Source organism: Crotalus tigris, unplaced genomic scaffold, assembly GCF_016545835.1.
Source record: "Crotalus tigris isolate CLP2741 ecotype Arizona unplaced genomic scaffold, ASM1654583v1 scf7180000024441.2113493, whole genome shotgun sequence".
Taxonomy (NCBI): Eukaryota; Metazoa; Chordata; class Lepidosauria; order Squamata; family Viperidae; genus Crotalus; species Crotalus tigris.
The window spans coordinates 407,391-424,522 of NW_024100610.1; the positions used below are offsets into that span (position 1 = coordinate 407,391).

A 17,132-nucleotide genomic window follows, 5' to 3' on the forward strand; every position below is an offset into this window, starting at 1 on the left:
TAATGCACTTTAACTCTCTTTTAACACAGAATAAACAATTTGGAAATAAACTTTATCATATAATCAAATTAAAATCCCAATTTATAAACAATACAATATAATAAAAATTCCACTGCACCAAACTATTAATAATAATAACAATAATAATATTCAATAATTTATTCATAAAATAAATGGAACTTTTTAGTCCCATATTTATTCTGAATATAATCTATCCATCTTCTCCAAACTGAAATATATCTTTCTTGTGAATAATCCTTCAAATAAGTAGAAATCTTAGCCATTTCTGCTAAATTTAACACTTTAAGCGTCCATTCTTCTATAGTAGGCAAACAATCCTTCTTCCAATATTGTCCTACCAAGAGCCTTGCTGCAGTTATTAAATTCAACATCAAATTAGTTTCCTTAACATTCAAATCTACAATAATACCCAACAAAAATAGTTGAGGCGCAAACTTTATCTTTCTTTTAAAAATATTCTGAATGATCCACCAAATTTTAATCCAAAAAGCTTTTACATTTCTACAAGTCCACCAAATATGAAAATAAGTTGCATCCAAACTACCACATCTCCAACATTTGGGCTGCAAGTTAGGATACATACAGGACAACTTTTGGGGATCCAAATGCCACCTATAAAACATTTTATAAAAATTTTCTCTCAAATTTTGAGCTTGAGTAAATTTTACATTTCTAACCCAAATTGTCTCCCATGTATCCAATAGAATTGGCTCTTGAATATTTTGTGCCCATTTTACCATACAATCTTTAACTAATTCCATTTCAGAATCCAGTTCTATTAAGACATTATAAATTCTCTTTGTATGAGCTAGAGTTTGATCTTTAATCTGTTTTATCAAATTTGCATCCTCTAAAGTAATACCTACCTTTTGATCTAAACTCCACCTAACTAACAATTGATTATATTGAAACCAAGAGTGTACAAGCACCATTTTTAAGCATGAAATTTAACCCCTATTCTCAGTCTGGCGTCGGTTTTTGCATTTGGATCAAAGAAAAATTTCACCTCCCGAACAACAGAAATCCCCTCCCCAGACACCAAAAAAAGTTTGATTTTTAAAAACTAGAAAAAGCACCATTTTTAAGCATGAAATTTAACCCCGAATCTCACTCTCACGTCGGTTTTTGCATTTGGGTCAAAAAAAAATTTCGCCTCCCGGAGCACAGAGATCACTGATCACAGCATCATAAATTTCCTTCCCCAGACACCCAAAAAAAAAAAAGCTGAATTTTTAAAAATTAGAAAAAGCACCATTTTTAAGCATGAAATTTAATCCCGAATCTCACTCTGGTGTCCGTTTTTGGATTTGGGTAAAAAAAAAAATTCAACTCCTGGATCACAGAAATTTCTGACCACAGCATCAGAAATTTCCTTCCTCAGACACCAAAAAAAGCTCAATTTTTTAAAATTAAAAGAAGCACCATTTTTAAGCATGAAATTTAACCCCACATCTCACTCTGGTGTCCGTTTTTGCATTTGGGTCCAAAAAAAATTCGCCTCCCAGAGCACAGAAATCCCTGACCTCAGCATCAGAAATTTCCTTTCCCAGACACAAAAAAAAGTTCAATTTTTAAAAATTAGAAAACGCACCATTTTTAAGCATGAAATTTAACCCCAAATCTCACTCTGGCATCCATTTTTGCATTTGGGTAAAAAAAAATTCGCCTCCCGGAGCACAAAAATCCCTGCCCGCATGGCATAAGAAATTTCCTTCCCCAGACATCAAAAAACCCTGAATTTTTAAAAACTAGAAAAAGCACCATTTTAAAGTATGAAATTCAATTCCGAATCTCAGTGTGGCGAATCTCACTCTGGTGAATTTTTTTTTTTTCCACCCAAATGTAAAAACAGACACCATAAGGAAATTAGCAGTTAAATTTCATGCTTAAAAATGGTACTTTTTCTAGTTTTTAGAAATCAAACTGTTTTGGTGTCCAGAGAAGGAGATTTCTGATGGAGCATGAATTCTAATCATACTTTAGGCACCAGTCTTTCTATCAGTTTTAGGAAAGAGGCAATGACAAGTCACTTCTGAAATCTTGCGAAGAAAACTGCAGGGACTTATCCAGTAATTGCCAGGAGTCAACACTGACTGGAAGGCGCACGCACATGCGCACGTGCGCACACACACACACACTCACACACACACACACACACACACACACTCAAAAAACCAAAAACCAAAACAAGGCAGTCTGGAGAGCTTTGTGTCATAGAGACAAGGAGCATGCTGCTCCAGTTTTAAATTAAGATGCAAGGGAGGGTCACTTGGCCTCAATTTAATGCCACATCCCTTGAAACAGCTCTTTCTTTTCACTAAATTTTTATCTGTACACTAGATTAACATCAGGTGTTTACTGTTAATTGGAAATTCTAACTGACCCACCAAGCAGCTTCCCAAATGTCAACAGGAACAGAAAATAGGAACACATAGCATCTCTTTGTGTCAACAGTACTGTTTACCAATTTGGTTTGTCTGTTTCAAAGTACTAATTATGGTTTGCGGACTTAATTCTTTCTGAGACCCTTCCAGACAAATGGCTCCAACCATTACCTCATCTTACAACTAGTGTATTCCATCTTGTGTGAGAGTATGTGTTGAGAGGGGGAAAAGATAGAAAAGTCAGTGTGGAAATATGGAACATTATACATGGAAGATTATCATTTTTTGTTTGTGTGGAATTTCATCGTCCGAGTAGAGCCATTATAGAATAAAAGCCTTCTCTGAAGAACCATAGGTTAACAAAATAATCATTTATCCATCTAAACACTTTAGTCATTATTTATAAGATTTATATTCCACCTTTTATTCAGAAGTTCAAATTGCATGCAAAGCACTCCCTTGTTTTAAGACCTTTAGGTCACTGTCAAGGTATGTGGTAATGCTGGTTGGGAGGAAAAGCAACAGAGTTTTCTGAATTATGGGGGGACCTTTGTGTGATTTTGTTTTTATGAGTTTGGTCCAAGACCTTCAATAAAGTTTATAAAACAGATTTTTAAAGCTGGCCTTTCCTTCATATGTATCTCTTTCAAAACTTCAAACCTGGTTTTAATTATTGAATTCCAATGGATGAGGATGAGGATGATTTTGTTATATGCTTGTTTCCAAATGTTGGTTTTGAACTACTGGATGAACCCAGATTCTGCATGGACAAATAGCACTATCCACTGAGAAAAATTTGAACAGCATTATTTGACTAGTTCAGTAAATCACTGATATATGCAAACCACATGTATTCATCTGAATGTTTTCCATTTTGGGGGACAGTTCTGGTAGACTTAACACAGTTTTGGAAAAAAACCCAAACTAATCAAATATATGTTTATTGCAGCATTTGGTTTTTCTTCTTACGTTGTCCAGGAGTGAAATATGAAAGATATTAATTGTTGAGTCCTTCGCGAAAGGCAAGACACGAGAAGCAGTTGTAGTTCTCAGGTTTTCTTTTATTCTGTGTTCAGGTTACAGATGAAGGCTTCAGCAACGCCCAAAAGCTCCCAGCCTCTTATATAGGCAATTCCCGGGTCAATGTGTTACTTTTCCCGCGCCAGCACCCGCGCATGCGCACAGGCGCTGGCGACAGCCTGTCTGGTCCCGGGCAGCTTGCACCTGCCCGAGACTGACTGCAAATGCCCCGAGCCCGTTTGCAAGGCTCGGGACATAACACCCCTTTCCCCTGGGCTAAGACTACTACCAACATACAATTATTTCTTGATGCAGTGTTCTACTCCCCAGTGCTCCTACTGTTTACTGGCTTTTGTTTAGCCAGCAATGTTATGTAATCCTCTAAGTACTTAGGAGATTTCCTTGCTCTCTGTGACCTTCTCAGCTCTGGGTTTCTGACAGGTGTTCCCTGACTGAAGGGAGACGTGAGCCTGTTCTCCTTATCTTGCCTTGGTGCCTTCCAAGGACTGTGCCCCAATGCCTGGCCTGCTTGCTCACCCACCGGGCTCGTCAGGCCAGGGCTTCTGTCACTTTGTGACCTGGTTGACCTGCCTAGCTGTAGGCCCTCGGGCCCCTTGAAGTGATAGCCACTGCTGGGCGTCTCTGTAGAACCTCCTAGGTCTGTCCAAGACCTGTCAGGAGGCTGTCCATTCCTTAAACCCCGTTCTGTATCCGGGCTCGTGTGGGTTTCTGTACCTTCCCAAAACTCAGTTACTCCCTGATTTGGGCTAGAGGTGTTGCGGTCGGGACTTGGTTCCTCGACCACCTCCCTGTATGTTTGACCCCTGTAGGACTTGGGGTAAGGTCAGGCCAACTCTGGGGATTATGTGCCAGCTCTCTTGCGGGGTATGATTTATTGGGATGCTCCCGGGGATCCTCCCTGACTGGAGTACTGTGCTGTGCAGGTGAATAGTGATTGTACCCCCGGGGTGACTCCGTGGCTGGAGTAGGCGTGAATGCCTGGTAGTTGGATAGGCTCTTAGAATTCCTGTTTGGGGCACTCGCGGAATCTTGGAATGGGCCGTTTGTGGCTCCATGATTGGAGGTGGGCAGCAGCTCATGCCCCTCCCTTTGCTCTAAAGGGTCCCCCTCCCCCCTGGAAAAGACCCAGGAGTCTCATCGGAAAGGTCCCGCCTAGGGCGGAGTTGGTCGATGTGCCGACGCAGGACACGACCGTTGTCCAGGGCTACCTCGTAGGAGAGAGGACCTGTGACCCTGGAAACAGAAGCGGGGACCCATGTATGACCAGGCCCATAATTGCGAGCCCAAACCGGGGCACCCACAAGTAGTTGGCTAGGTGCCCTAGGATGTGAGGTAGATGAAGGCAGTCTGTCCGGATGCAACCGGTCAAGTTTAGTAGTAAGTTGATGCCCCCAGCGAAGTTCAGCTGGGCTTCTCCCTGTAGAAGTGGACGGTGTGGTGCGATAAGAAAGGAGAAAGTCAGCCAACCTGTGATGCCAGTCCCCATAGGTGAGTTTCTTCAAGGCGTCCTTGGTGATGCGAACCATGCGTTCAGCCATACCGTTGGTGGACGGGTGGAAAGGTGCAGAAGTGGCATGACGAATCATGTTAGCCTGCAAGAAAGCTTGGAATTCAGAGGAAGTAAATTGAGGGCCGTTGTCAGACACAATGACATCTGGGAGCCCGTGTGCAGCAACAATCCCCCTCAGTACCTGAATAGTCTTTGCAGTGGTGGTGGATGAGACAGGTACAACCTCAAGCCATTTTGAATGGCTATCAACGAAGAAGAATTGGCCTGAAAGGGCCCAGCATAGTCAATGTGCACCCTAGACCATGGGGACTGTGTTTCCTCCCATCTATGCACAGGAGCTTGGGGCATCTCTGGGCGAGAGCGTTGGCACAGGTGGCATGCATGCACCTTAGCCTCAATGTCCTTGTCTAGACCAGGCCACCACAAGTGGCTGCACGCAAGGGCCTTCATTCGAACAATGCCAGGATGACCCTCGTGGAGGGAACCTAAGATCCTAGTCCTCATTGAAGTGGGAATGACAACTCTGTTTCCCCAAAGCAGACAACCCTGAGAGGTGGACAACTCGTTCCTTTTAGACCAGAAACTCTGAAACTCAGGACTAGGACAGTGCTCAGGCCATCCAGACAAAATCCAAGAAAGGACACGTGAAAGTGTGTGATCTGTGCCTGATTCAGCGGCTACATCCTTGGCGTTCAGAGGGGACTCTGGCAAGGCTTGGATGGATAGAACGTTAACAGCTGGCGCAGGGTCAGCTTCTATTACTGGCAGGGGCAATCTACTGAGGCCATCAGCATGGCCCATCTCTTTCCCAGGCTTGTGAAATAATGAAAAATTATATGCAGACAAAAAAATAGACCACCTGAACATTCTAGGTGAAATGATTTGGGGAGTTTGCTTACATGTGGTAAACAGTCCCAGCAGAGGCTTATGGTCAGTGAAGACCGTGAAATGCCTGCCATATAAAAAATCATGGAATTTTTTAATTCCAGCAACAACAGCTAAAGCCTCCCTGTCTATCTGAGCGTAGTTGCGCTCAGCAGAAGACAATGTTCTGGAGTAATATGCAACAGGAACCTGAGTTTCATCAGACCTGAGGTGGCTCAGGACAGCTCCGACCCCGTAAGGGGAAGCATCACAAGCGATGCACACAGGAAGGGACTCATTGAAGTGTGCAAGTACACTGTTAGAAGTGAGCAAGGCCTTGACCTCATTGAAACTATTCTCACGTATTTGTGACCACTGCCACACTGCTTGTTTGTCTAATAGCCTGTGAAGAGGCTCAGCTACACTAGCTTTATGTGGAAGAAAAGAATTGTAGAAATTCAGGAGGTCCAGGAAGGCCTGAAGTTCGGCCTTAGACTTTGGCCTAGGTACTTCTAAAATGGCAGTTAGTTTGGATTCAGCAGGGTGAATCCCAGCAGCATCAATTTTGAACCCCAAAAATTCAGTAGAAGGCACCCCTATTTTGCATTTGTCCTTCTTAAGCTTGAGGCCTGTCTTCCTGAATCTTAATAAAACAGCCCTTAGCCGTTCAGCTAGAATGTGTATGGAGTCTCCTGCAATTAAGACATCATCAAAGTAGGGGCAAACCCCCGGTATACCTCGTAGTGTGTTTTCCATTACGCTTTGGAAAATCCCAGGAGCGACATTTACTCCAAACTGTAGCCTTTTTACTTTAAAGGCTCCCCTGTGGGTCACAATGGTCTGAGCTATAGCAGCATCATCATCAACAGGCAGCTGTTGATACGCTTGAGCTAGGTCAAGCTTTGCAAAAACACGCCCCCCCTTGAGAGAGGCCAGGATATGACTGACCACAGGAACAGGATAGGCATGTTGCTGTAATGCCTTATTCAGAGTGCATTTGTAATCGGCACAAATGCGAATGTCCCCATTTGCCTTTAGAGGCGTGACAATGGGGGTCTCCCAAGGACTGGAGTCAACAGGTTCTAGAATTCCTTGTTGGATCAGTTTGTCCAACTCAGTGTCAATTTTACTCTTTAAAGCAAAAGGGACCCTTCTTGCTTTAATTCTAATGGGAGTGACAGTGGGGTCTAGCTTTAAGGACACAGGGGGTCCTTTGAATGTGCCCAGCTGGGGGCTGAAGACATCTGCGAATTCTTTGCAGACTTCCTGCAGATCGAGTGTTTGTAAGCTGTTGAGCCCCGTGACGTGTATCCCCAAGGCCTCAAACCACTCGAGTCCTATGAGACTCGTTCGTTCACCCCCTACTACTAATAGGTCTAGTGGACCTTCAAAATTCTTGTACTGAACGTTAAGGGTGGCCTCCCCCTTAACACACACTCTCGAATTCTGAAAGTCTGTTAGCACAATGTCAGAAGGCCTTAACTTGGCCTGAGTTCCACTGCCGGAACAAATCTTCCTAAATGTATGTAAGGAGATGATTGAAAGTGCAGACCCCGTGTCTAGTTCCATAGTTAATGGAACCCCTTGTAGCTTCACCTTGAGTGACAGCTTTTTCTTAATTGGCTTTTGTGTGCCTGTCCTAAGGATGCTCCTTCGCGAAGCGCAAAACCCCACCCTATTCTGGCTGGGGACCCTGGTACCTTTCAGGCGTAATTCTTCCTGAGGTTGTACCTTTCGTCGGCCCAGACACACAGCAGCAATATGTCCTTGTTTTCCGCACGCCCGGCAGATAGCGGAGCGGAACTTGCAGTCAGTTCTCCTGTGGCGACCTCCACAGCCGATGCACTTGAGGGGAGCTGAAGAGCTTCCTTTCTGGTTCCCTTCCTTCGTGGGGTGGAGACGGTCGACTTCCTCGTCCGGATCCTCCTCGGAGTTCCCTTGGACTTCTTCTTGGTGCACGGATGCAACATCTGGACTGTTCCTGATCGGCCGCATGTTCTTAATGGCGCCGCCTGCTGCTTCTTCTGCGGTGACTTCTCTCAAGGCATCTTGGAAGGACAAGTCCTCTTTGGCGAAAAGCCTCTGTTGTAACTCTCGATGCCTTAGCCCGCACACGAATCGGTCCCTCAGTCGTTCTTCAAGGTCCTTGAACTCGCAGTGCTTGGCGGCCTTTCTTAATGCGGCGATGTATTCTTTGGCCGATTCTCCGGATCGTTGATCCCTCTGCTCGAAGGTGTGGCGCCATGCGATGACGGACATCTTAGGCTGGAAGTGCTCCTTCAGTAGCTTCTTTAGATCTGCGTAGCTGACAGACTCTAATGGGACAGGTGCTGCGAGGTTCTCCGCGATTTCGAAGGCATCTTGACCGCAGACACACAACAGCTATCTTCCCTCACTTGGTTCACCTTGAGGTAGTTTTCCACCCTGGCTACGTAGGACTCCCACCTCTCTGGATGTGAGACGTCGAACTCCGAAAGCCTTCCAATTTTTGCCATCTTCAGGAGACGGGTCTATCAGCCGGCCTACCCCCGAATGCGCACTGGATTGGCGGGTAGCTGCCGAGTCAACACCGTTCCGCCGCTCAGGACTCACTTGGGTAAGCTTACACCTTTTTTTTCTTTTCCGTCGGTGCAAGGCATCCCATCCTCGTCGCCAGTGTTGAGTCCTTCGCGAAAGGCAAGACACGAGAAGCAGTTGTAGTTCTCAGGTTTTCTTTTATTCTGTGTTCAGGTTACAGATGAAGGCTTCAGCAACGCCCAAAAGCTCCCAGCCTCTTATATAGGCAATTCCCGGGTCAATGTGTTACTTTTCCTGCGCCAGCACCCGCGCATGCGCACAGGCGCTGGCGACAGCCTGTCTGGTCCCGGGCAGCTTGCACCTGCCCGGGACTGCCTGCAAACGCCCTGAGCCCGTTTGCAAGGCTCGGGACATAACATTAATAGTTACAAAAGAACAGGAAACTACCCTATTAGCCAAGGAAAGCAAGTACCATCTGCAGTGTAGAAATTGCTCCCTATCTACTGCTCTCTAACCAGATGTGCAAAGCGGTAGCATATATGTCAGTTAAACATCTTATCAAAGGGCCTGTTGTGTAGATGAGCAGATTTGCTCATTGGTTCCTTGTTAATTTTTTGAATAGAGCTAGGAACGTTGCATCCTTTACCACTGAATATCATAGCTATATCAATTAATTACAACTAACTAATAAATTGATATACATAAATAGTAGCATGGCTACTAGTAAGGAGTGTAGGATTTCAGTTCTGGAGATACAATGCTATAAGCTTGAGAATATTTTTTTCCCCTGTATCCATGATATCATATCCTTGTGTAATTGATCAGCACTCTTTTATCACTCAACTGGAGATGGAGGGATTGATCTAAAATGACCGATGTAAATTAAGTATCTTGCATATTAAAAAATATCCTCCCACATCTAGGTTGTTTTTTAAGCAAAAGTGAAATCAATTCCATAGAATGAAACATTCTTAGTAATTCTTCTACACTTCCAATTTCTTATTTATATTTCTCATTAATTCATGAAATAAAAATGATTCACATTGATGGATGCCAGATTTGAAAAGTATGCAATTATAAATATTGAATTTGATAGCAAAGGTCTAAATCACTTGCTTTGTTTTTATATTCCCCTATCACTACCCCACCATATCAAAAAGCAATTAGAACAAAAGAAAAATTTTTTGCATCAAAGCCTTCACTTAATGTTTTACCTCTACAGGTTTGAAAGCTTTCTGTTCTCCCCCTTTTCATCAAAAGTATATGGCAACATTTAAGAAATGTTAAGTGGCTGGATCTTATGGGAATCTCAGTAAAACAACAACAACCCTGCAGACAAGAACAAGATTGGGGAAGGTGGATAACCAGCACACAGTATGAAGCTAGTGGTCCATGTATTTTATATTCCCTTTAGTGTGCTGGAGACCATGCTTGGGAACAGCAGTAGTTCAATTTATGTGTAAACATAATTCAGAGCATTTATACTATCCCAGATGCAAAAATAATTTTATTTTCTATTAATCCTGGGGTTAAACTGGTTCCCTAACCAGTTCTTACCTGATTGGAGCAATCCCGGACGGTGGGGAAATAATATTGGCTTGACAAATTTGTTGAATTTCTTACCCGGCTCCTGCTAGCATGGATATTTCTTCTAACTCTAGTTTCTTCCTATAGCTGCTTCCTAGTTTTCTAGTGAGTAGGCTAAGGCGTTCCCCTGCCCATCTCACCTTTCCAGTTTCACTACCTTGATAATAAACAGCCAAGTCATCAGAACGCTTATTCCTTAACTCTTTGTAATGCCGATGAGAGAGACAAGGCCCATAATGTTCTTATGTCACTTACTAATAATGCAGGACAGTTTGGTTCAGCCGGAGGCACTTTATTCAAAGCTGTTGAGGTGGCCAAAATTAAAGGGGGGGGGAGGATGGAAGATTCCTGCAAGCCAGAACAGCTTATGTAGCCCCAAACCATTATTTTTTTCTGAAGATATGTCATTTGTGATCAGCAGGACATATAAAGTAGTGAGCTGCTAATGTTTTGGGGACTATTCAGCAGCTCTGCACAGAAAATGCTTCTCAATATACTATAAATGAGATCAGTCTTTCCCAAATTAGCTTCTCCTCAAGTCAGCAAGCAATTATACCTCCAAAGATATAATAGAGCACCAGGTTGAAGGAATCAGATGCAGGTGTTTGAATTTGAAATGCAGGCATATTTTATTATGTGTTAGGCAGAAAAGAACTATGTTTGTATTAACTGCTACAGGTACAGATGTATTTACAATACCTCTCGAAAGGTATCCAAGTGATCAAGGTGGAGGAGACAAGTCGATCAATGATTACTACCCACGATCATAATAAAATGCTTCAAGCAAGCAACAGATGACAGCTGTAATCCTAATGCCTCATTTGTAGGTGCCCCAAACCCGGACATTTCTGGTTAAAACTATGGTCTAAAATAAGAGAAGACAGAATATTATGTGCTTGACGACATGACAAAATGGGTAATCTTGGAAAAACAGGGTTCACAAGCAAATGAGCATGGGAGTTCCAGGATTCAAAGGGATTTTATAAACACCCTCTAGTTTATTCCTTAATGCCAGCCCGGTCAGAGATTCATATATATTTTTTTTAAAAAAAGTAACTGCTTCAAAGTACAAACAGATAAATGGCATAATTGATTCCTCATAAACGGGAGAAAAGTCCCAGCACACACAAAAGTTACATTTTGGGAAAGGAGTCTTTTTCCTTATATACAGTATATATTTTTTTCTGTGCAATATGTTTTATATATGAACTTTAATGTGTGATTTCCCTATCCAAAGTGATCATAGCATCATGTAAAGTTTCCCTATGTTTCTCCTCCTTCTCCTCTTTACAAAATAGAAGTTAATCATCTTTCTTACTTTCCCCACTCTCTGAATAATCATCTAACTTATTCTACAATAGCATGATTGAATTGCAGTTATTAATTGTATTACTTTCCAGTAGATCGGGAGTGTCAAACTGGCGGCCCATGGGCTGGATGTGTCACATTTCCGCAAAGGCAAAAATTGTTGCGATATGTCACAATACATCACATGACGTGATCGAGTTGGACACCCGTGCAGTAGAGATGAATGCAATGAAATTGCAACTAGCTTGAATGGAGGACTTCTCTGAGGAGACAGGGTGGATAAATCCGCCAAAAGTCTCAACCATATCCTGCAAAGTAGACTACCAGCTGTTCTGTAATAGGACTCTTTATGGTGGTATTCCATTTTAGAAAAGTACTACTGAGGCAGCGGGCTCGGAAGGATAAATTTCTTGCAAAGACTCCCAGTTTCTGACTTACAATACATGGAATTCATATTATTCAAAGATTCATATATCATAAATAATGCCACCTGCGTAGTATTATATTGACATAGGGCAGCTGGCCTGAAGGAAAAGAAATATTTAATAATTACAGAAAACTAGATTTTGGAAAATGCAACTTTCTCTTTCTTCCTTCATTCCGTTGCTGCCTAAACCTTTGAGCTTATTTCAGAGGGACAGATCTGATAAGGACTTGGGGGAAAATGCCTCTTTGTAGCATGTCCTGGTTCTCCTTCCAGTCACTTTCTTTTATTCCCATCCAAAATCCTTTTCCCTAGAAAAAGAAAACAAGCAAACAAACTTCAGTCAGAGGTTTTCCATAAGCACAATTGTTATAATTGTGAAATTTGTTTGTTATAATGTGTTATAATTTTTGTCATATTTGTTATAATTTAGAAATTTGGAAAGGTGACTTGAATCTTTATGCATAGAAAACAAGTCTTCAAAGATGGTAAACGTAGGACATTACAAATGATAGTAATCATTATGCTAACAGTGCAATGTTTATAAGGGTTGACTAGTCCCTGCAGTTTTCTTGGCAACATTTGGAAGTGGCTTGCCCTTGCCTCCTTCCAAGGCAGTGTTTGGCTGGCTGTGGAATTCTGGGAGTTGAAGTCCACATGCCTTAAAATTGTCAAGGTTGAGAAACACTGTTCCAAGGGCTGAGATTGAGAGACTGGCCCCAAATCACCTGGCTGTCTTTGTATCTATAGAGGGACTATAATTCATGGTCTCCCAGTTTCTAGCTTGGTGCTGTAACGTATACATACATATATACGCAGACACACAAAACACACACACACACATATACATACATAGCTACTTTTATAGGAAAGAACTGTTCAGTGTTGTTTCTGCTAAAGAGAGAGTTAATGATTAATGGAGGGCTGTGGTCATATCAGACACAAACGTACAAAGAGAGACAAGTAAATAAACCTAAAAACTAATGGCAACAGCAATAGCAGTTCTGTACTCTCTCTAAACAGCATGACATTTTCAGCAGAACAGGTGACTCCAAATTACACCTTATATTTTGTCAAACGGAGATCCTGCTTTGCAAGGAGGAGAAAGCCCAAGGCTCAAGACTTGAAGAAGGCAAGGCATACATAATAATAGTAAAGTTGGAAGGGACCTTGGAGGTTATCTAGTCCAACCTCCTGCTCAGGCAGGAAACCCTATATCATTTCGGACAAATGGCTGTCCAGTCTCTTCTTAAAAACTTCCAGTGTTGGAGCATTTACTGCTTCTGGAGGCAGGCTGTTCCACTGATTAATTGTTCTCACTGTCAGGAAGTTTCTCCTTAGTTCTAGGTTGCTTCTCTCCTTGATTAGTTTCCACCCGTTGCTTCTTGTCCTGCCTTCAGGTGCTTTGGAAAATAGCTTAATTCCCTCTTCTTTATGGCAGCCCCTGAGATATTGGAATACTGCTATCATGTCCCCCCTTGTCCTTCTCTTCGTTAAACTAGACATACCCAATTCTAGCAACCGTTCCTTATATGTTTTAGCCTCCAGTCCCCTAATCATCTTTGTTGCTCTTCTCTGTACTCTTTCTAGAGTCTCAACATCTTTTTTACATCGTGGTGACCAAAACTGGATGCAGTATTCCAAGTGTGGCCTTACCAAGGCATTGAAGAGTGGTATTAATACTTCACGTGATCTTGATTCTATCCCTCTGTTAATGCAGCCTAGCACTGTGTTGGCCTTTTTGGCAGCTGCAGCACACTGCTGGCTCATATTTAGGTGATTGTCTACTAGGACTCCGAGGTCCCTCTCACAGTTACTACTATTGAGCATGGTGCCACCTATGCTGTACTTGTGCATTTGGTTTTTCTTGCCTAAATGTAGAACCTTGCTTTTTTCACCATTGAATTTCATTTTGTTAGTTAGTGCCCAGTGTTCAAGTCTGTCCAGATCCTTCTGTATATTAAGCCTGTCTTCTGGAGTGTTGGCTATTCCTATTCCATCACACCATATTATGCGGAGCTCAACACTGGACCAAGAAGTCAACTCCCTCACTGAAAATGCTCTTCCTTTAATCTCTCTTCTACAGTTCAGTATAGTGGCTGCCCCTCCTGAACTGTCCTAGGGGTTCCGGACTACCATGGGTGTGCATGAGGACTAGTTCATCAGCCCAAGGGCCATGACCCTGAAACCTTTTTGTACATTTATAATGTACAAAATTATGACTTCCTGGCAAATGATATTACTATTAAAGACATACATATTAAATACATTTTTTAAAAAAATACCAAGACTGTTATTTCATAGCTGGCCCGTTTTTTAATTTGCTTTTCTTACTGGGTTGATACACACTGTATTTTTTTCAATGTCGTATTTTTCACTATGATATTATTATATCATCCTACATATTTTTCAATATGTTGAGTGATATAATCTGGGAATCTGTCTTCCCAAGAGCTGCACAAATCTTGCATCACTTTTTCTTCTCTCTTGTTGCTGAGCAGAGAGATCTGGCTTTACTCTGCTGTTTCCCTCATTAACTTTCCCTTCTCTTCTCTCTGAATTGGATAGAGGATAATACCTGTGTGCACGCTCCTCCCTGCTCCTTGCTAGGCAGAGAGACCCTCATACAGGGTGAACAGATTTGGTATTCCTCTTCAACTATACTGATTTCCCTCCCTCTGGCAGTTCAGCCACATGGCCCATCTTTCTGGACCAAGAGTTGCCTCCCTGTTGCCACTGCTCAGAAGCTTAGGCATCACCTCAGAAGTAACACTTGCCACAAAATCTATCAGTAGGTAATATCAGCCCAATCAGGTAGATGACGAAATCAATGTCCTACATATCAAGGCTACTTTTATTGTAACAGCCATAGTGATAGAGTCTTGCAAGTCTAGATGTGCGTCTTCTTCTGAGATGTTTTTCTCAAGTTATTGTTTTGGCCTGGGTTCAAGCCCCTCTTATCTGACTGTTGCCTTGGTAGCACTCTTCCTCCTGTCCTTTGAGATCATTGCTTCTGCCCTCCAGGTGAGAATTCCCAGAGGATAGAGCTGTTTTGTATAGGAAGCCTATGGGCATCACCTGTCTTCTAGAAAGCATTGTTGTAAGCTGCAGAAAATTCCTTGGAGGATTGCATGTGACCCACGGACCATGAATTTCAAGTTGTCACTCATTGCTTTCAAGAATTATGGGGTCAAGGCTGCCAGTCTTTGATTTAAAAAAAATATTTTCAGACTCAAGAGGATGTAGCTGGTGGATTAGCCAGGAAGCTGTCAGAATCTTTTAGATAGAAGTTATGTCCAGTCAGACTGTGATAAATCAATGGGCATAGTAGATTATGATGCATCTTGAGCAGAACCTGGCGGAAGGGCTGATAAATTTACTACCTTACTAAGACCATAATAGCGTTTAGTACTCAGAATTTAGTTTCACCAAACTGGCAGGAAAAAAAAAGATAGTTATGGATGCTGTATTAGGTCTGAAAAATTCTACGTCCAAAATCTTCATTTGGCCTGTGAGGCCACTGGATACTTTTGGATCAGGCACTAATTCTCAGCATACCCAAACCTCATAAGGATTGAGAAGCAGTTGGAAACATTACAGTGGATAAGCATCATAAATATGTCTATCAATCCCACGTAGGAGTTTGCAGAGGGATTTGATCATGCTAGCTGGATCTTCTGGGGGTCCAAGATCAGTAGGACGTGGGAGAACTATGGGACGCCCTCCTCTAAGTTAGAGTCTCCTTTGCCAAATGTATTTCAAATTGCCATGCCAAACAAGTCCCCAGATGTGTTACCTCTGCTTGTGTGTCTGATATCACAAGTATGAAATCTCCTTCTCCAAACTGAAGATGATTGTCATCTTCCGAAGTATGAGCTTGAGTTGCTTGACCCTGGAACATAAAATGTGAAAATAATAGTGCAGCACACAATGGGCATCTCAGCTCCTCAGCCAGCCATCCCATTTCCTAATTGAATAGTACAGAAAGGGCTGAAAATAATATTTAAAGTTTTTTAAAAAAAGAAAGTCAACAATGGTCTCAGCTGGCAAGGCTTGGAATTAACACCCTCTCCTTAATTCATACCTGGGTTTTTATGACTCATTAGCTAGGGAAGCCTAAAACCCAGCTCTTTGATTGCTGGGTCTTACCTTAAACAGGAAACCCAAGGGAAGCTTGTTCTCATTTTCTTCTTTAGCTTCTGGGAAAAAACTAGGAATGATCTGAAGCAAAAAGAACATGTGGTTATTTAAGAGACAGGGAAAAAAGATATTGCCTAGGTATAATATAGAGGCAAAGACAGTACAGCGCTCAGTTTGGCAAGATTCTGGGAGTTGAAGTCCACATGCCTTAAAATTGTCAAGGTTGAGAAACACTGGTATAAGGAGATCTGCAATCAGATCCCTGATCTTCCTAGCCCTGGAGAGTGATGAGGTAGGAGTCTTCTGCAATTAAATGAAAGGGGCTTTCAGCATCTTACAGACAAACAAGATTCTGATGAAGGTCTCCCCTACTTTTAATCCATGTAGCTTTCTATGCTGTATTGTCAGCCTCCCAAGTAAACTAGGCAGGAAACATGACAAGATGAGATAATTCTTCTTTATTGCGAAGTTACATTAACAGAATCTTGTAAGTCTTGAAGTACAAATCTCTCGCTGTCACTTACAACGTTCTGATCAATTAGGACAGATCCTTTCTAAGTTTCTTTCTTTGATGGCTAAGCCCCCATTCTTTTTTTCTGATCATTTTCAGCATCTCTTCCCCTCATGCCTCAGGGTCATTCTGACATAGCATTACAGGCATGGACCTATCCATTATGGATTACCATTATAAACCAGGCCAGTAAGTTCAACAGATCATAGTTAAAAGCCCCGTCGTTATGCAATCCCAGCTTTGTGCCTGAAGGAAATAGAAAGGAGAGATGACTATCACTGGGAGTGGGGGATTCCTTTCCTAGGAAACTTCCAAAAATTCCTTTTAAAAAAGTTCAAAGTGGCTTTTTACATTCAACTAGAGATGAGGTGAAAAAAGACTTAATTATTATAACAGGAGTTTCTCACTAAATAAACACTTTAATGCCTGTAATGAAACCAACAGAGCAGTCCAAATTCTTTAGAATCCTTTTGTTTCAGACTCTTATAATTCTGGCTGTTTAATTTCTTGTTAGAGCGAGACACTGCAGTGTGTATATTAATTGCGTTGACAATTTAGTCAGCAGCAGCATGCAAAAATAGGCCTACTCCCTCACAGAGTGAGAATGACATGAATTAACTAACTCAGCTCACTCTGTTTCAGCCATTGATACATCTCCCATCAGCTGCACTTCCTATGTTGGAAGCCAATGTTTGCAATGGGAAACCTACTTGCGTATAGCAAGTCCCCTACTGCACATACTTGCTCTCCAGTATGTGGAAGATGTTGAGATTGTCAGGATTCCATGACTGCACTGCTTGAATTCACACTATTGAAAGGGATATT

The 17,132-nt window shown here is 42.2% G+C and overlaps 2 protein-coding genes across 3 annotated transcripts in view; both read right to left on the reverse strand.

The window, feature by feature from the left end:
* LOC120302935 (small cell adhesion glycoprotein) overlaps nt 1–10,045 on the reverse strand; it is a 25,959-nt gene extending 15,914 nt beyond the window's left edge. The window contains exon 1 of one of the 2 annotated variants that reach the window (XM_039331961.1): nt 9,895–10,045. The gene's annotated coding sequence lies outside the window, so the exon portion shown is untranslated. The remainder of the gene's footprint in view (nt 1–9,894) is intronic. The other variant, XM_039331962.1, reaches the window with a different exon arrangement.
* A 483-nt stretch (nt 10,046–10,528) lies between these two features.
* BIN2 (bridging integrator 2) overlaps nt 10,529–17,132 on the reverse strand; it is a 31,823-nt gene continuing 25,219 nt past the window's right edge. Inside the window, exons 11-13 of the mRNA XM_039331990.1 lie at nt 15,806–15,877; nt 15,453–15,548; nt 10,529–11,967 (exon numbers count right to left, since the gene is read on the reverse strand). Coding sequence (XP_039187924.1) covers nt 11,857–11,967; nt 15,453–15,548; nt 15,806–15,877 — 279 coding nt within the window. The 3' untranslated portion in view covers nt 10,529–11,856. The remainder of the gene's footprint in view (nt 11,968–15,452; nt 15,549–15,805; nt 15,878–17,132) is intronic.